General features: G+C 38.5%; 1 protein-coding gene and 1 long non-coding RNA gene across 2 annotated transcripts; both read left to right on the top strand.

The window, feature by feature from the left end:
- Positions 1-375: 375 nt before the first annotated feature.
- Positions 376-7,498, top strand: LOC135155092 (uncharacterized). The gene is made up of 3 exons (XR_010294439.1): positions 376-522; positions 3,441-3,560; positions 3,924-7,498. It is a non-coding gene; the product is annotated as an uncharacterized LOC135155092 (long non-coding RNA).
- Positions 7,499-9,332: 1,834 nt separating this feature from the next.
- On the top strand, positions 9,333-21,158 carry LOC135155091 (uncharacterized). Its single transcript, XM_064103707.1, has 5 exons — positions 9,333-12,989; positions 15,722-15,895; positions 16,883-17,075; positions 17,415-17,964; positions 20,179-21,158. The coding sequence occupies exons 1-5, from the start codon at positions 12,656-12,658 to the stop codon at positions 20,416-20,418; spliced, it is 1,491 nt and encodes a 496-aa protein (XP_063959777.1). The 5' UTR covers positions 9,333-12,655; the 3' UTR covers positions 20,419-21,158.

Here is a 21,158-nt window from a genome sequence, read left to right as displayed (position 1 = left end):
AAAATTAAAAATACATAGGATTGGAGCTGTGATTTTCCTCATTGCTTTCTTTGTCATCCTACTTGCATACTAGTAGGCCTATATAACATATTTTCAGTAAAATTGTGAGACATGTTTTTAAATCCTATCCTTATATTAAAAAAAAGAATAAAGAGAAAGAAAAAAATTAAAAGACATAGAAAAGAAAAAGAAAGGAAGAAGAAATAAATATTTGAATTTTACTTTATTCAATTCCTTTACGTTAATAATATGATATATAAATGATGGCGAAAATAGTCAAATTGTCTGGTTGCCAAGTAAAAAGTAAGACCCCCCCCCCCCCCCTCCGAGCTCCCCGTACAAACGCACGGACTGTACCGTATACGTGTTTCCGGTTCCGCCATTTGAAAAAAAACGTTCGTAACTGCTCAGCTGAACCCGAAGCTTGATGAAGAAGGCCGTCAATATTTCAACAAAAACTAACAGAATATGGATCAGATTCGGACAACGACTTCTTAAGACATTCACACAACAGGCTAAACAGTAAGTTAGATCAATTTTTCGTAGTTTGGCGCGGCATGCACTTAAATTTCTTCGACTTTTTAATCATTACCGTACGGCCACTGCACTGCCGTTGTTCCCGATCGCTTATCGGGTGGGGGCTGATCTGCGGTGTGCGCGGCCGGGGACGGCCAACGGCTGGCTAAGTTAGTAGTATATTGATGGCGGCGGTGAGGATGTTTGTATTGTCATGATTGTAGCCAGGTCAGGGGTGGGCGCTAATGCAGTTTCGCACCGGCCGATTAATACCAGCATACCTCATCACCAATATTTGTTCCCAAATGTCATGACAAGTCTCTCAGTCACATTTGAAGTCAATATATCCACCACTTTTCAAAATATCGTGATCGGGAATGGCTGTAGGCCTAGCCAGGCGGCTTCTAGAGAGTGAAAATCATTTACTAACGTAACTTCGTAAGGTCACTCTCATATGAAGCCAGGGATCCTTTCTCATATACCCACACAGAGGAAGCCAAAACTTGAAACTTTCACCCCCGGCCCCGAGATTTCTACTTTCCTTCTAAAAGATCTAGCCTAACGTTAGACCTAAATCATGTACATGGGATAAAACTTAATTTCCAACATTTCTACGCTCTCGTCGTTATTTTTGAAGAAGAAATTCATTCCAAAAAATGCGAAAAATATCATGATTAGACGGAAGAGACTTGCCCAATGTTTACGCCGCCATCTTGTTTTCTATTGTTCTTCGCCAACGTTACAGACGCGAACTTCGAGACCATGAACTCGATCTGATATTCTGAGTGACAGAGGTGGGATTTTATGGGGGTGGGGAATATAAAATTCATGCAACATCTTGATTTTTAAAAAGAATTAAAACTAATATTCTTACTTTACACAAAGTTTCATTTAGTTCCATGCTTTTATCAGTCTCAAAATTGGTGATTTAGAGCCAACATGAAGTTCCTCACACATATTTATAATTCGCTGCCGATTTCAAAACATTGCATGCGGATGCAATATTCGCGAGATACCGGGCCTGGTCTGACCCGACCGACCTCACACGCATGCGATGTATTGAATATTGATACGTGTGAGAAACTTCATGTTGGCTCTAAATCATCAATTTTGAGACGGATAGAGGCATGGAGAAGAACTGAAACTTTGTGTGCAGGAAGAATATTAGTTTTAATTTTTTTAAAGAGCGTGATGTTGCATGAATTTGATATCCCCCCCCCCCCCCATAAGATCCCACTTTTTGTCACTCGGAATATCAGATCGGCAGATCCAGTTCACGGTCTCAAAGTTTGGGTAGGTGGAGCGTAGTGTAGCAATAGTGAAGTGGAGTGGAGCCTGCACAAACTTCACTCGAGGTAGGCAATCCCACAAATTTAAAAGAGGTTTCTATAAAATCAAGTCCGGCCTTCTATGAACATGACAAACTTACGAAAAGATGTGAAGTCAATTCACCCTAAATATCATCAATATCCCTCAAATAGCTTCATTTAAGCACTAATTTCTCTTCCGGTTGATAAAATATGGATCCGTCTTTAATTTCCAAAATTGTTCGTCTAACTAGCTAAAGGACGCATGTTTTATCTACATATTAAAGACACTACATAGAAAAGACTAGGCACAAAGACTATTATACATGTAAATCGATGCAAAGCATTACGCGATGTCGGCAAAGTGCCCAATCTTCTTATTGTAAAGACTTTAGCGACAATAACAGACTGTGAGTAAGGTTAAAATGCTCCTCTACTTTTAATGTTTTCATTAGTGCTGTTGTCGGGAACAAAAATCCATGTCGACATGTCGCTTAAAAATTAATCCCGACATCGACAATGTCGACATGAAAAAGGGACCGTAATTTAGCCTGGGCTCCCTAACATAAAAAAAACGCATTCGATCGTGGAACAACACTCTCAATCAAATATATTCACCTTGACACGAGTGATATCCCCACACTAGATCTATATAATACAGGCTCAGTTCGGGAATTGAGCTTCCAAAATCACTGATTTAATCCACATTTTTTTTCTGGAGAATCAAGTTTTTGTACCAGGATCCGGTTTCGAAAGCATTGCTCAATAACACTCGTAGCCAATTTGAGAATCACCAATTACAACAGTGATCATTGCTGCAAACGCAAGCTCCTCAATTTGACAATGAAAAGTAATGAAAATCGACCGATAATTTCAGTATCACTTCCGCGGCGATCCGTGCAACGATCTCCAAACGAATGAAGGGAAGTTTTCTGTGACTTCGTGATATGAAGTAAGCGCTCAATTGCGGCAGTCACAACTTTGACAAAAACACGTGTTCGCTGCTGCTCACGTTTATGTGAAAAGTAATGCATTGAGGAGCAACGTATTATCAAGCACGGTGAATAGCGCGCAATGGGTACATATTTCCGTGGATGGGTACGGTGAATGCTACTCTCGCTATAACGGGATATCGAGGGCGGCTCGATCGGGCAGGCCGGCCCTGCACTGACGTATTTCTACTGCCGCACAGCTCGCAGATATTCTTTTTTCATTTAATGCGCTGCTAAGCTGAATAAACCTTTTAATTGCGCCAATTACTGTGGATAAATGCTTCTAACTTTTCAGCTAATCTTTACACTCGTGATTATAGGCTAGACCCCTTTTTATTTTATGTTTACATGTCGATGTGGGTGCGTGCATGTCGACATGTCGGAATTTTGAAAATCCTTCGTATGTCGACATCAATGTCGATATGAGGCCTATCGACAACAGCACTAGTTTTCATTGATTTTATGTTGAATATTATTAAAGAATATGACTCTTTGCACCTGAATTGTAACACTGAAATATGGAAATGAAGAAGTTTTATCATGTATTTTTATTACATCATGTATTTGTATTAACCTGCAAATAAAATTTTACTATGTCACTCAAATTCATTTCATTTCATTAAAGATTCAAAGAGGGATCTCTGGATGATCGAGCAGCAAGTCCAGCATTATGTGGGAAAGATACTACAGGTGTACACAGAAAAGGCCATGTTCTTGTACAAGACACGGTTGGAGTTCATAAAAGGTGATTATATAGGCATTCACTTCAGTAGATATTATAAAAATTTTACAAAATTAAGCAGATTGTATTCATGCAGTGGCATACAGTGTAATCCTTGTTAGAAGATGTAGATTTATTCTTCATTGTTTTATTAAAGAGTTTCAATATGTGCTTATGACAATTTGTTTGCATTATAAATTGTTTGTCACTCTTCGGCTTAGTTTGCTTTTATAAGCAAGAATATGCTAAGAGAGATAGCCGCAAGGACCTCATTATCCGATAGATATGTACTTGTGAAAAGAGATCTAGATGGGGGCAAAACACCTTATTTCTTGTATTTTTATGTTGTTCATGTTATCGTAATGGTATGTGTTTTTTTTTCTACAGATTAAGCTGCCTCGTGCTATACAGACTTGGATAAAAACAAGCTGTCCAATGAATGGTGACTACTCAAGAGGAGCCAGAAAGTCAACTAAAGCCAGGGTATTTTGGGAGTTGATATGGCCGGGGAAGGGGGGAGGGGGGGTTTCCAGGGCCCCCCCCCCTTCCTTGAGATCTTGACCGCACAATCGCGTCTAACATTGGCACATGGGTTGTCTAGGGCATAATTTACAAAATTAAATTGTAAATTATTTCACGCAAATTGTTAGTAAGTGATAATACTAATTTATGCGTAATTAGAATACAAAATCATACTTTTTCCTCTATTGCATTGACTTTGTACACAAAATCACGTTTTTGAGCAATTTTTGGTATGACATGTACTTACATAATGTCACGTTATTACAGAACCACGTACCGGGTGACACAAGATTGGTCTCAAAAGATGCACAAGACTAGAAAGAGGCATGTTTTAAAAAAATTGTGCGACAGCATGGTCGCAAAATTTTTGGAAGGGGGGGGGGGTCAAATTGGTCCAATTTAACTAAGGGTTAATAACTGGGAGGCTGTTAGCTGCCTTTTTACTTTCAAGTCTTGCACATCTTTTGAGACCAAATTTGTGATGCCTGGGTACGCTGTTCCGAAATTTCGCAACATTTTTATGTATTAAACCAACACAAATACTGTTTCTTGCTAAAAATTCACAATTAGTATACCAGTAATATACATTTATCAAGTCAAATTATTTAATTACATTTATAATCATAAAAGCTTTGATAAAGTATTAAAAAAAACAAAGAGTTGTATGTAGGCCTGGGACTTTCGGGTTTTTTCTCTTCGGGTACCCGTGGTAATTTTCGGGTGGGTACCTGAAAATCATGTCACTTGAAATATGACTGGTGGAAACACCCCATAGGTGACGTCATCAAGCCAATGCGATGCAAGCCAATTTATGAATGAAAATATAGTAAGCATGCGCATTGCAAGCCTCCCGTGCCCCACGCAGTATTCCATCGAAACAAGTTTCAATACTCTGTCACCTCGTACCAAAATCGACCTAGAATTCCACTTTCCTATATATCATATGAATTATAAAAGGTTTTCTCACCGATACTGCACAGGTAAGCAAATTTTTATTCTTGCTTTTCCGTCAAAATCTTACGAAGTAGCATCGATATTACATCGTGTTCGTGAGTTTGTATCGCTACGTGAACAAAGTCAATTGATTTCCGGGTTTCGGAGCGTCAAATGCGCCAGCCAATCACGATCGTGTTCCCATTTTCGGTTTATGATGAACTAAAAATGGTAACAAGAACGTGATTGGCTGGTGCTTCGTAGGTCGATTTTGGTATGAGGTGACAGAGTATTGCAGACTTGTTTTGACGTAATACTGCGTGGGGCTGAGGCTTGCAATGCGCATGCTTACTATATTTTCATTCATAAATTGGTTTGCGTCGCAGTACCTGGATGACGTCACTGCGCTGCAAAAGAAACATGGCGATGATTGAACGATCTCGGTCACATCATCATCACTTGAAAACTTGTATATTTATGGATATTTAGAGGGTAATTGGTGAAATTCAAAATGAGGCTTGTGTACTTTTGTAATGAGTTACAATCATGTCTTACACTACGCAATACAAATCAAATACATGTACATTATACTGGTGAGCAATTTTCGGGTATCGGGTATTGATTTTTCTACTCGGGTACCCGGGTTTTAGTCCCAGCCCTAGTTGTATGAAAATTTTCAAAAATAATGAAAGGTAAAAGAAAACAAGATTACAATGTCCATTGCAAGGGGGCTAGTCTAGCTATTCAGGATAATTGGGATTTTATTCAGTTTTTAATTGACATAACATTATGACAAGATCCCTCCAGTTAGTGTATAAACAGCACATGGCCATGATTGAAATTCATATAACATTAAAGTATGCAAACCAGGCAGCTACATGTACATGTAGGACTCACTGCTTGTCAATTCTATTGTCTGCCAGGGTCAAGTGACATACAGTGCACATGTATAACATGTGTGAAAGTACATAAGAAAATCAGCTTTTTATTTTTGTACTGTAACATTGGGTGAACTGGTGATCACTTTGGATATGATGCTCTTCATATTGGTTTATTTTATGTATATGAATTTTTGGATAATCATTAAGAATTAAAGCCATTTACTTAATATATGGAAGCATAAGCCCATCAAAGAACAGAATTATGTCATGTACAGCTAATTCATTTTGCGTGATATTACAATTGTAATTGTTTACTTGAGCAAGTAATTTGAATTGCTGCATGACCTAAACAATGACATGTTCCAATTCGAATAGTAACATGACCTAAAGAAGAGTTACTCCACCTCGATTGAGAGTGCTTATGTTAAATAATTGATGTTGCTACTTCAAATAATTGAGGTCAATCAAATTGGTCATAATTATTCAAGTCAATTTTGAGCTATATGTCATAATTAATTAGGTCATATACTAATTGAAATTACTAAATGACTCGAGTAGGTATGAATTCACATTGCCACATGACCTTAATTATTTTATGTAGCAACATCAAGTATTGAACGTCATTTAGTTATCAATTATGACATGTAGCAAATCAAATTACATGCCGCAATTTCGTGTTTATGATGGGCTCATGCTTACATTCATATATAACCCTTCAATACGTAGTTGGAGCAATTCTTAGACAAGAAGACTGTGTAAAATGATATGCCTATTCAATGTCAAAAAGGTTAATGTCTCAATAGATTTGATCTACGTTTTGGCAAAGTAATCTTATGTAAATATTTTTTCTAACCTATGGTGAACGTTCTAAATCATGTGAAATTCATTCAAAAATATCTTTTAGTATTTATGGACTTAAGTGAATTCTGAGCAAAATGAAGTGATTATGATTACGTTCATGTACTTTAAGTTTATACTGGTGATCAACACATCATGATTTCATCCCTTACTGTATGTGCACCATGCATTATCTGTACATGCAGAAGTGGTTATCCATTGTTTCATAACATGGTTGAGTAAAGGATGTTCTGCTTTTAGTATTAAGCCAATCGGGTGTTGACAAGAAGGGGAAAATGCAATTGCTCAGCTATTACAGTTTTTTTTGCAACCATAATACTGGTTAAGCCTTGGTTACATTCGCCGGCTCGTGGCCTTACGTCGAGTCAAAATTAACAGTCTTAATCATCCTTGTACCAGCTACTACCAGCTACACGTGGGTGGTTTGTACAGGAATACCTAAAACTGCTGATTTTGTCTCGCCGTAAGGCAACCGGTCAAGGAATGTGACCAAGGTATTAATAATAATCGCTTATTGTTGTGTTAGAGGGAAGGATTCTGGGTCGAATCTAGCTTTCTTTATGTGATCTCAAAATGGCAGCAATGTATGAATAGTGAAAGTAGTTCATGTGGCATCTCAATGTTCATGGATATAAATCTTTGTACATGTCTTATCCTAAAGATGAAATGTTACTGCATTATTCTAGCAGTCATTTATGATATCAAAGATGTTCTATACTGTGCATAGTACAGCTCATACATAATAAAGGTATGTGAATATGCTTTTAACGTCTTTGCAAATTTGTGGGTTTTTTCACGCCTCTTTTCATTAGTCAAGATGTCAAAGTTGTTGTGCTGGATCACAGGAAATTCTTACAAACTACTACGCCTAACAAACCAGTGCAGGACGGTGTCGTGAGAAAATCGCACAGACTACTACAGGACAATACCATAGGATTGTCACAGGAAATCAACAAGAATACCCCTGCAGGATTACCACAGTAAAGTATCACAAGAAGGCTGCAGGATGAGACCAATAATGCCACAGAAGATATCAAAGATCAGTATCACAGGAATACCACAGGACAGTACTGCAGGAATTGTCCTGCGGTAAGGTCTCTTGGTATTCCTGCAGTACTGTCCTGTAGTACTGTTCTGTAGTACTTTCCTGTGATACTGGTCTGCGGAATTCCTAAAGTACTGTCCTGTCATACTGTCCTGTGATACTATTTATCACCACAGGATAGTATCACAGGACAGTACTACAGGAATACCAGACCAGTATCACAGGACAGTACTACAGGAATACCAGACCAGTATCACAGGACAGTACTACAGGAATACCAGACCAGTATCACAGGACAGTACTACAGGAATACCAGACCAGTATCACAGGACAGTACTACAGGAATACCAGACCAGTATCACAGGACAGTATTACAGGACACAGTACCAGAAGCCTGCGGTACTCCTGTAGTACTGTCCTGCGATACTGTTCTGTAGTACTTCCCTGTGATACTGGTCTGCGGTATTCCTGTAGTACTGTCCTGTCATACTGTCCTGTCATACTATCCTGTCATACTGTCCTGTCATACTATCATGTGATACTATCCTGTGATACTATCCTGTGATACTGTCCTGTAGTACTAATAGTAGTGTGGTAGTGGTTGTAGCGGTTGTAGCGGTTGTGGTGATCGTGTCCTGTCATACTTCCTGCCATACTTATGCGGTTATTACCACAGGAAGTATCACAGGACACGGGCCTGTTGTACTCCTGTTGTACATTTCTGTAGTACCGTCCCAAATTACGTGCACGTAATTCCTGCAGTACTTTCCTGCGATACTTCCTGCAGTACATATCACAGAGTACTACAGGAATTTTTTGTAAGGGTGGGTTACACCAACACCAGATTTCAACACTGTACGTACTTGAATTTTGAAAATCATCCAATGACTGTTGCCTTGCCATTGGTATCGCATACTCGTTCCCACTCACACGTATTGCGAGGTTAGTATTAGTCACTCACACAAGCTAATTACGAGGTTAGTTAGTAATTTAGTATGTTATACTGTGCAGTGACTGGTGTTAAGTACTACTTTACTACTACTTACAGTACACGAATATACTTGCGTCGGACTGTACGCACACAGAAGCTGACTCCGGGATCTTTCGGAGGGGATCAATGGTTGCAGTTACCGATTATCTGCAAGTGCAAAGAAAATTCAACTGTAGATTGTAGGTCCTAAATATACAGCTTATAAGTACTGTTCCAGATCACTAGATATTCTGGAATTTACTTATCTATATCCACTATCCAGTCCAAATTCTGCCAGATTCTTCAAGTTCAAAATTGAAGGAAGCAGACTACACAGACATGACAGAAGGAGTCCGACGTCGCGACTAATTCTGCGCATCAGAATAGTATGGTATTTTTAAATAGGCACATTTGATGCTTGTATTTCCTTCTTCAATTTCTTCTAGTTATGTGACGGTAGGCCTATGACATATCTCGTACTTACTGTGAAAGGCCTTGCCAGCTGCAAAGGATCGACGAGGGCGTTTCTGGAAATTCTGGTCTTGAACTACATTTTTTTTCTTGTTTTTCTTCTTTATTTTCTATATTAATCGACACATTTGCATCCCCAGGTGCATGCAGCCTCTCTATTCTACCCCATCTTTATTTTTGTTTTCCCCTTAGACTTAGTTTTAGTTCCTCTTTCCCTTCCCATTATTTTCCTTCTCTCTCGATTTCTTTTCCCCTTATTGCTGGGGGATACCAAGGGTGACATGGATAGACAAGCAAACTTACTTGATCGACCCCCCCCCCCTTGGCCCCATTGGAAATTATGCCAGTAGTCTTGTCTTGTCTTGGGTTAAGTCGGCATATGCAGACTTGCTGTACTCCGCCAACTTTATCAATTATCAATTCTCCAATGAACCAGTTTCTAACGTTCTCAACACTGTGTATATTATGCCAGGATATTATGTTGACTGTCAAACAAATATCCAACAAACTATAGTTTCCAACATTGTGTCAATGTTAACTGTCCAATAAACTATTCCAATTACGCTGTCCACGTTGTGCCATTGTCCGTTGTTCAACAACTCTCCATCAAACTAGTTTCCAACTTTGTCAACGTTGTGCCATTGTCGACTGTCCAACAAATCTCCAAGAAAATAGTTTCCAACGTTGTTCCTTTGTCGGTTGTTCAGCAACTCTCCATCGAACTAGTTTCCGACGTAGTCAACGCTGTGCCTTTGTTGGCTGTTCAACACCTATCCAATCAAACACGCGTTTCCAACGTTGTGACGTTGTTGGCTGTCCAACAAATCTCCAACACACTAGTTTCCAATGTTGTGCCATTGTCTGTTGTTCAACAACTTTCCAACGTTGCCAACGTTGTGTCATCGTCGACTATCCTACTGATCTCCAATCTACCAGTTTCCAACGTTGTGCCAGTGTCAGTTGTTCAACAACTTTCCATCTAACTAGTTTCCAGCTTTATCAACGTTGTGTCATTGTATACTATCTAACTAATCTCCAATCTACCAGTTTCCAACGTTGTGCCATCGTCGACTATCCAACAAATCTCCATCGAACTAGTTTCTAGCTTTGACAACGTTGTGCCATAGTTGGTTGTTCATAACAACTTTCCATCGAACTAGTTTCCAACGTTGCCAACCTTGTGTCATCGTTGACTATCCAACTAATCTCCAACCTACTAATTTCCATCGTTGTGCCATTGTCGACTGTCCAACAACTCTCCAACTAACAAGTTTCCAACGTTGCCAACGTCGTGTCATTGTTGATTGTTCAACAACTTTCCAGCGAACTAGTTTCCAACGTTGCCAACGTTGTGTCTTTGCTGGCTGTCAACAACTATCCAATCAAACGTGTCTCCAACGTTGTGACATTGTCGACTGTCCAACAACTCTCCAACTTACTAGTCTCCAACGTTGTGCCATTGTCGACCGTCCAACAAATCTCCAACAAACTAGTTTCCAACTTTGTCAACGTTGTGCCATTGTCGGTTGTTCAACAACTTTCCAGCGAACTAGTTTCCAACGTTGCCAACGTTGTGTCTTTGCTGGCTGTCAACAACTATCCAATCAAACGTGTCTCCAACGTTGTGACATTGTCGACTGTCCAACAACTCTCCAACTTACTAGTTTCCAACGTTGTGCCATTGTCGACCGTCCAACAAATCTCCAACAAACTAGTTTCCAACTTTGTCAACGTTGTGCCATTGTCGGTTGTTCAACAACTTTCCAGCGAACTAGTTTCCAACGTTGCCAACGTTGTGCCTTTGCTGGCTGTTCAACAACTATCCAATCAAACGTGTTTCCAACGTTGTGACATTGTCGACTGTCCAACAACTCTCCGACTAACAAGTTTCCAACGTTGCCAACGTCGTGTCATTGTTGATTGTCCATCATCTTTCCATCAAACTAGTTTCCAACGTCGATTCAACGTTAATCCATCAAGTTTTCCCAACGTCCAACGACTTTCAAGTTTCCAACGTGGAGCCAACGTTGGCTTGTTACCTGGGTATTATCGTTGAGGGTTGACTCTGGTCTTCTTTTGAAGATGACGCATGGCTGGAGGCTGTATTGTTTATGTGTTGTCTTCTCCGTGTTTTGTATTTCTTTCTGTTGTATCTTCTGTTGACCTTTTGTTTCGTGTTGTGATTAGTCGTCTTTTGTCCAACTTTATAGCTTCCAATTAAGTTCTTGATGTCTTTACAAAGAGTTTCCGCTTGAGTTTCCGTTCCTTGTAAGTGTTAAGATCTTTGAACTTTCTCTCGATCTTGTCTTTAATAGAGTTCATTAGTATGGGCGGCCAAAAGGGCCAAAATTAACAGTTCGAGAAATATATATACACTCTTAAAAATAAACTAAAATGAAGAAATATTATATCTAAAAATAAAGAAATTTCAGAAATAAGGACAAACACAAAAACAAGACAATCTCAAAAAATAATAAGTGATAAAAAAATACAGAAATATCCATATAATTGAACACAATCACATAAATATATGTTCATATACAGAAAAAGAGAAAGTTTGAGAAACGTAAAGACATCCACAGAATTAAATACAACTTCAGAAATATAGACAACCGCAGAAATAAAGACAACTTGAGGAAAAATAGACTCCACAGAAATAAAGACATTTTCAGAAATATAGACAGCCAGAGAAATAAAGACAACCTCATAAATATAGACAACCTCAGAACTAAAGAAAACTTCAGAGACCTAAAAACTACAACAGAAATAAAGGCAACTTCGGAAATAGAGATATATCTGCGGGGATATCTGCGGAAATATAAGAAAAACGTACCACATAATTAAAGAAAACTTCGAAATTAAAAGAAATGCAGACATGAGGACAAACACAGAATTAAGCAAAGCTTCGGAGATAAAGATAACTGCAGAAATTAGGACATCTACAGAATTAAAGAAGGCTGTGTAGATACAGATAACCGGAGATACAAGGACAAACACGGAATTATAAAGAAAGCTTTGGAAATAATTCTATCTACGGAGTTAAAGAAAACGGCAAAAATAAGGTCAAAAACTCAAACAAACTGACAATAAAAGGACAAGAGAGGGCGTGCAGATACAGATAACCGGAGAAACAATACAACCACGGAATCGTAAACTGAAAGCTTCAGAAATAAGGACAACTACGGAGTTAGAGAAAACAGCAGAAATAAGGTCAAAAACTCAAACAAACTGACAATAAAAGGACAAGAGAGGGCGTGAATAAAAGCAGCACTTCTGATCGTCGATCACGCCGTCGCGTCCTGCGCCAGCAACCCTGCACTAGTCAGCACTGGTGCTACTGCTATCACGCCCCGCTGACCGCTGCCGGTTCCGCCTAGCTAGCCTAGCCTGTTCGACCGTTCGCGTTACACTTGCTGCTACAAATCTTCCTCGAGCTAATATGGAGTTACGAATCAACGATAATATAAGAATACGTGTTGCGGCACTTATATCGTATGTAGAAGCTGATGCAGGCAGCATTTGTTTCGATTCCATTCAGTACAAACTCGATAGCCTTTTCAAAGATGTATTGGAATATCGTGACTACATGATAAATTTTGATGGCGTGTCATCGGCATTGCTCCGTTCCAAACAAATCTTTGACAAGGCTGTGGATGCAGCTGTTGATAGACCAGATGCAAGGTCCATGTATCAACCTGAAACAACTTCAGCTGAAGGTGGTGTAGGGAGGCCTAAATTCCTGATATCAGCGGATCAACTCCGTTTCTTTGCAGGTAGGTCTAACGTTAGACCCCTACCCCTTAAATTCAAGACATTAATTAACCTCAATAATGTGGGCCTATCTAACTAAGACTGGGTATGATGGGGGGACCTAAAGCTACGCACTTTGTTTTCAAACAATAAAAACTATCCCAATTTTAATATTTCAACAAATATCTTTCACTAATTTGTGGCAAACATTCTAAAGATCATTAACCAAGAAGAAAATATCGCAAAACTCACTAATACGAAAATCCCGCCGTGTTTTCCGAACACCTCTTGATTTCGCCATGTTCGCCACCCGATGTAGAAGGGGTCCTAAAGCTACGCACTCGATTTATCATGCAAAAAAATAGTATTTCCTGTGCCTCAATTTCTAAAATATATTCATATTATCATAGGATAAAATGAAATTTAAGCGAATATAACTCCAAAATTCCGAAACAGTTATTGGTTTTCTCTGCATTTAGAGATTTACTGCAGCCTCTGTAGAAAAAATTGAATACATGTAGGAATCGTTCGTCACTCTGCAGTCACAGTTCCACACACAGAGTGCGCATTTGCCATAAAAACTGCGTGCGCGATGAGTGGTGCGTAGCTTTAGGACCCGCGCAGCTTTAGGACCCCCTACCATACATACACTACATGTTAACAAGTACTAACATTTCATTAGACCTGTACTATAGTATTACTAAGCAGGCCCCCCCCCACTTTTTTCCAAAACCATGATGTACAAAAACGTAAAAATGACCATACGATTGTGATTTTTGGCATAGTCAGCCCCCCCACTTTGAAAACCGTTCCGCGGCCCCTTCTACGACTACATGTATTAACTATTATCATGATTATGTAAATCTAAGACTAGTCTAAGCCTAGATCTAGGTCATTGTGGGTACCACTTACCAGTACTTGTAACTTTTTTAGTTGTACTGTGTAACCACCTTTTCATGTGTACTGAAAGAAACTTAGCACTACACACTGACACAACACATAGTAAAAACGAGTGTTATATAAATATGATTATTGTCACAAAAACAAAAAATCTCATCCATGAATTAGATCTAGATCTTGTGTCTTTTATTATTATCTTGCCTTGGCTGTCGGGTTGTTTTTTTATTCACAAGAACGCTCAAATTTTGAATTCTGAGCACATTCTTGCATGGCCCTCTAGCCTAAAGTATAATGGAATTGGTAAAAACCCACTCAAGGGTCCATTACATGCCATCGCGCACAGAAAAATCAAGCCATAGAAGTCGTGTGTTGTGGACGCCAGAAGTGGCGTCGCAGCACATGCGACCCACTAGTTAGAAATTCACTGCCAAATGCTGTTCTTTGTGCGAGGTTAATACTAATACTAACCTCGCACTGGTGTGAGTGGTTTAAACCAAGTCAATACACTAGTAGAGGGCCTCACAAAAATATGCTCAAAATTTAAGATCTTAGGCTTAGGCTTAGCTATCTTGGTGAATAAAAAACAACACAACACCCAAGATATAAATGAAAGCAGATCATTCATGTTTTTTTTGTTACAGTAATCATATTTTTTTTTTTTAGTATTGCCTTGGTTGTGTGCTGCCTACTGTAGTTTCTGTACACACAGGGTATTAGTATTACTAGAGCAGCACAAGGTTATTCATAACCTTGTGCATTAATTGTATGAGTGGTAGGTACCATTTTTCGTATGGGAGCATGGTTAGAAATAGAAGTATATCATATTCAGTAGGCCTATCACTATATTCTGTCATCACAACATTGACCAATTATCTGCAGCGCTAGTGTGCTTTCGCACCGGACGATGATAACCTGAATTTCATCCACACGGAGCATCGGAAACTGCTGCATTTTTACTTTGATCTCACTGTCGTCGTAACTGCCAAGTTCTCGGTAAGACTTCGCCAATTTGCCCTTAGCTGAAGGTTTCGATATGGACTGAAGTGTGTGTGTGTGTGATTTGAGTTTATACAGACGTGTACCAATCAGCTATGATTATTTACGTCTGGGACCAACCTTTAACGTCACCATTCGATAGACGTGACCAGGGCTCAAACCTCGAACCTCTGCATCAAATCGTAACTTTCCCAGCAATGCAGTTTGGATTAAAGGCACACGCCACAATGCCCAGTTAGCTAGGAGAGTTAGTTAGCTACCAGAATTTATAAGAAAGAACATGCGGGGCAATGCACAGGTGGACACCGCCGCATGTTCTTACTTAATTGTGGTAGCTACTTCAGTCCATATTGAAATACTGTCTAGTACAGCGAAAGCTAAGTCTTACCAAGAACTTGGAGTTACGACGGCGTTTAGATCGAAGTCGAAATGCAGCGGTTTCTGATGCGTGATGTGGATGAAATTCAGGTACATGTAATATGCCATATTCACCATTTCTCATCAATCCATATTATATGGATTGATGAGAAATGGTGAATAAATGTGGACTAAAATTGAGCTAAAATAAAAAGTAAATTAGTTCTCTATCATCGTCCAGTGCGAAAGCACACTAGCACCTTATCTGCCTCTAGTTAAGTTACTCATACAATCACAATGCACAAGGTTATGATATAACCTTGTGCTGCTTGACCACCCTGTGTGTAATTCAATTTGTCTGCATACATGAGTTCTTCCAACCCAATTTTCTCTGGTTTCCATCCACCTTTAAAATACATTGAAAATTTGTGATTGCATACATGCCCAAGAATTCTTCATTTTTATCAATTATTTCCTTTTTGTTTTTTATAATACTTTGCAGGAGACTTGCACTGTAATGTGAAAGACATTTCCAAATGTTTTAACGTCAGTGAAAGGACCATAAAAAGGCGTCTCCAGGAACATGGCATCTCCTTGAGGAGTCTATATAGTCGAATTGATGATAATGAACTAGATGAGAAGGTTGAATTCATCTTGCAGAATATGCCTATGGCAGGTGAGTTGGACTCAAGAATGAACCATCAATATTGGAGGTTGCATGTTCAATAGGCCAAATGAATGCATGATGGAGGTACCATAAGCTACACATTGTGTTTTCAAAGGCTAAAAAGTCAAACAATTCAGTATTCTATTCAAAGTTTATTCCTTTTATTAAATGCCATACAATAGTTGATTATGCAACTGTGTCATTTTTAATGAGCTAATGGTTTTACTGAACAAAGAGATAAAAAGATTATCTGAATATATTATTTGTCATAAGCTGGAAAAGTACAAGGGATGTGTTGACAGGCTCACCCAAGCTGCTGCGCAGACATGGTTACCGTCTAATTTTGCATTACTCGCAAGGCCAGATCTAGAGTTGTGGGGGGGGGGGCGATGTAAGCAAGGGATCGCTACAGTGGGCATGCCCGTAACTAGGGGGGGGTTCGAATGAACCCGCCCGCTTTTGAGCAGGGTCCGCTTGAAAACGTTTTTGCTTGTCAGGATTTTTTTTGTTAGGATTGAAAAAGGAGAGAAAACCTTTGTTTTGTTTGTTTTTTGCTTGTCAGAATTGAAAAAGGAGAGAAATTTTTTTTTTGCTTGTCAGGAAATTTTCCAAGTTTCCCTCCATGAAATCCTGGATCCGTGGCTGCCTATCCCGCTCAGTTGTTTAACTCCCTCAAAAAGGTCCACTAACTATTGCCAACTTTGAACCTCCCCATAAAAATCCTAGTTACGGCCTGATGGGGGGGGGGGGGGGAGGAAGAGGGTGGAGCTTTTGCATTTTTCAACATAAAATGATGCACTGCTTAGTGTATACACCCTTTACCCTCCCCAATTCTGATGTGGCTTGAGTTGTTTATCAAATTATGAAGAATGTTATTACAGTTATTAGCTGAAATCCAAATATAAAACTGGTATATGAAAAATTTTGTCAAACTCAAAGGTGCACAGACACAGCTCCCCCATCACCCAATAATACTGTTTTTATTTTTGGTTTAAGGATACAAAACTGTTGATGGATATCTCATATCCCAACATGTGAGAGTACAAAGACAAAGGATTCGAGATAGTCTGCATAGATTAGATCCACAGAGGCAAGAATTAAGATCCTTAACTGCTGTACGTCGTAGACATTACTCTGTTCAATCACCATTATCTCTTTGGCATATAGATGGTCACCATAAACTGATAAGGTGAGGATATTTATCATGGTAGATGTACTAACCACAATTTCTGTTTCATTATATTTACTTTGAAATTGACACTTCATGAATAAAAGAGGAGGAATTTTCCATGGGGAGGGGGGGGATTTGAAAAATGTACTTTGAGTTTTGCAGGAGCTAAATTAAGATGTGCACTAATTCAAAATGTGGGGTATGTTGCCTACATGTACATGTATTATAAGATCCTATTTCACCTCTGTACATGTAGTGAGCCCAAACATTCAAAAATGATTATTTTATTCTTAACTTTATATGATTACATTTTAGATTACATTACATCTATTTTATTTCTTTGAACTTCACACTTAGATGGCGATTTGTAACTCATGGTGCTGTGGATGGCTATAGTCGTGCCATTGTGTATCTTCGCAGCTCAGTGAACAACAGAGCTTCTACTGTGTTACAGCTCTTCAGAGACGCAGTTGTGAAGTGGGGATTACCTTCCAGAGTGCGTTCAGATCATGGAGGTGAGAACTTTGAGGTGGCCACGTACATGCTTGAGCACCCACTTCGGGGACCTGGCAGAGGATCCTTCATCACTGGGAGAAGTGTCCATAATTCCAGAATTGAGCGCCTTTGGCGGGACCTCCATGCACAAGTTACAAGTGGGTTTTACAACCTATTTAGGAGCTTTGAGAACCGGGGTATCTTAAATGTTGACAATGAGCTACATTTATATTGTCTCCATGTTGTATTCCTGCCACGAATCAATCACTGCCTGCAATGTTTTGTTGAAATGTGGAACAATCATAAGTTGAGAACAGCTAACAACCGAACGCCATTACAGATGATGGTATTGGGACTCCACTTCAACAGAGGAAGCACACTCAGCAATGAGCATTTTGACAACTTATGTGAGGTATGTACATGTAATGTGTTGGATGTTGAATAAATAGAGCAAGCTTTGTAAGAAATAATGCATGTTGTAGTGTATTCTAATAGAGCAAACTAAAATACTGTGATGGGGCATTAACATGGCTATTAAAGGTACATTCAGAGCATTTGAAGGAAAGAAACTGTTCCATGTTCTGTACACTGCCCTACTTTTACAAAATGAAGCAAGTGGCATGACATTGAAATCTAAGTTCTGATATTTCCATATTTCATGTAGTTGGCTCCTCTTCCTGGTCAAATTTTACCCATAAACACTCATTCTGCGAAAAGATGTATGTTAGGTAAAACATGATGACTTTCCATAGACATCAGTGTTAATGACAGACACATTTTACTCATTTACTGCAAATATCACTTTTGTCACTTGCTTCCTTTTTGTTAAAGTAGGGCATTACAGTTCCTCTATATTCCATTCAAAGTACATGTATGACCTAAAAAGGGTACCCAAAATACAACAACATTGCAACTGAAATAATTCCACCTGCATTCTACTGGAGACTATATATAACAACATATCAAAATCGAAGGTGTGGAAGGAACAGTGCTATTAAAGTTTACATGAATTCAAAATGGCTGCTAGTCAAGACTCAAGACCATCTTCCTTGTATGTCGTACAACTGAGACTTTATGGTCTTTATACCACTTTTTTCTGATCATGAAAGATATTTTTCACTTGTTTTTATAAGAATGGAGTTTTCTGTCCCTAATTACGGAAGCTAATTTGAAAGTGATTATCAATTATATTTATAAGTATAAATGATCTCTATTGTAGGTTGGAATAAGGTTAAAGCCAGATTAACACAGTCATTAGAAAAGAAGATAGTTTTGACCGAATAAAAAGATATGTTGTTCTCATGAACACTCATTTTGACTTGTGAGGTTTATTCATGTACAATGTATTTCAAGTGATAAAAGTCTCAGTTATTTACATAGTCATTGGTGTAGCTAGATTGAGGGGAAGGGTCCATCCCTCCTTCCAATTTTTGTATATATATATATATATATATAATATATATATATATATATATATATATATATATATATATCAATAAACCCTTTCACCGTTACAGGCACAGTCATCAACAAGTTATTTCATGTTCTGCCCAAGTTCCCCCTTTCCTTATAATCCAGTATCCTCACACAGCACTATATCTCTTGTGAAACCCAAGTCCTTTTAATCTTAGAAGTTAGAAAATAATTTTCACTACTCAAGTGCACTCGACATTCCTACTACCCTATTCCAATCCCCAGTCACGTATTTTGCATTCATGATTCCTTCCAATGTGGATGTTAAAAGGAATTACTTTTTTTAAAGCAGTTTTCATTCTGACCAACCATGATGTTTGAAATCAAATTTTGCATGAGTAGGATTACACCATTTTGCCTCTCTTACCTTTCCTTTCTCACTGCTCATCCTAAATCAATCAGATTAATCAAATTCAGGTTAATCAAACTGAAAGAAAATACCAACACCTAACACTTAACCCCTTTGTGTTGGCACCCCCCCCCCCCAAGATGTTTGCATACATTACATACTACTTTCAGGTTACATGTATATTGTGTAAATGATTGATTTTGGAGAAAATACCTGACATCAGTTTAAAAAATGCAAGTTTAAATGCATTGCTATTTTGTTTAAAGGGGGGGGGGGGGGGGTGGGGGGAGTTAAGCCCAAATCAAATACATGTACCTTCACCCTGCAAACATGAGTATTGACACCTAAATAAAGTCTTTATAAGTCTCAGATCCATACAGGCAAAAATTTGTTGGTTCATCTGAATGTGGGTCTTAGCACTTATTTTTTGGTTTTACAGTTGGAAGAAAGGAGGTGTGAAAGAGGTTCGTAATTAGTATAAGAGATAAGATGAGATACTTTAAATACTATCTCCCATTTCTTGAAATAGTTACATGTACATGTGGTTATGACTTATAACCACATGTGCATTATATCAGTGACATATAATGAGTATACAGACTTACATGAATAGTCTCCAGATTAATTATTTGCACGAATTACGTTATCTATACCAGTCTCATTCACATGTTTGGTGTCTAGAGCTAAGGTTTAGTGTTAGCCATCTCAGCTATGAAATTAAGAAGTTTGTCCTTATTGTTCCCTATATAACTGTGAAATTGCCTATTTTATCAAGATTTTGCATTTATGATGTTTTATTTCCAGGAAGAAGCAGCACATTATGGCATTGACCCAGACCTTGGTCACTTCGTAGCAGAAACTGGTGAAGCTGTGCAAATACCGGATACGCAATGCCCTATTCCACTATCTGAAGATCAGATGAGCTACCTCCATGAACAGTTGAGATGTGCGGATGAAGAGGACTCAAGTGGTGTCTTTAGTGACCGAGCATACCTTCGAGGTCTTGATGTTCTTGAAGGCTTTAATGAGGATTTCATAGAGTAAAGTTGTTAGCTCGCTTAGAATGCCTGTTACAGAATTCATGTAATATATTAAAACCCTATATAGCCGGGGGAGGGGGGGGGGGGCTAAGTCAGCCTCCACTCGACATTTTTTTGCGATAAGTCTGTGACGCAAAAAACTTGCGCCACAAGGTTTCATGACTATTTTTTCAAGTCTCAACTTTTGAGACCGAATTCGCAATGCCCGGCTACGCGTTTACAAAGGTTACGCATCATTTTACCAGTGCATGTTGGACTAAAAATTGCTCAGACATATGATTTCGTGTACAAACCCGATGTAAATTCTGTTTTTAGCCAAAATTTACAAAAGTATAAATATTTTTACATTCACTGGTTAAAAGCCATTAAAAATCAATGCTTTCTTATGATCGGAATCCTATTAAAAGAACAATGAAAAACAAAGTAAAAAAAAAGAGAGAATACATAGAAAAAATAAAAACGATAAAAGACATAATAGAAATTTGATGTCCCAATTTTTTTTCATTTATACATTTGATGAAAATAAAAAAAAGAGGGTCTAGACAAAAAAATAATATAATTTTTTGACAATCATTCAGGGATCTGCAGCACAAAAAATCATACTTAGGCATAAATCAGCATAATTAATTAGTTGAAAATAAATTTGAGTACATTTGGTAAAATTAAGGATACAATCTTGCAGATTACGTTGATGGTGATGCGCTTGCAGATTTTCGTCGCGATTTGGCCGAGATCAGAGGGGGG

The sequence above is a fragment of the Lytechinus pictus genome, chromosome 8 (assembly GCF_037042905.1).
Source record: "Lytechinus pictus isolate F3 Inbred chromosome 8, Lp3.0, whole genome shotgun sequence".
Taxonomy (NCBI): Eukaryota; Metazoa; Echinodermata; class Echinoidea; order Temnopleuroida; family Toxopneustidae; genus Lytechinus; species Lytechinus pictus.
The sequence above is the reverse complement of the archived record's forward strand: the minus strand, read 5'-3'. Positions and strand labels throughout refer to the sequence as shown.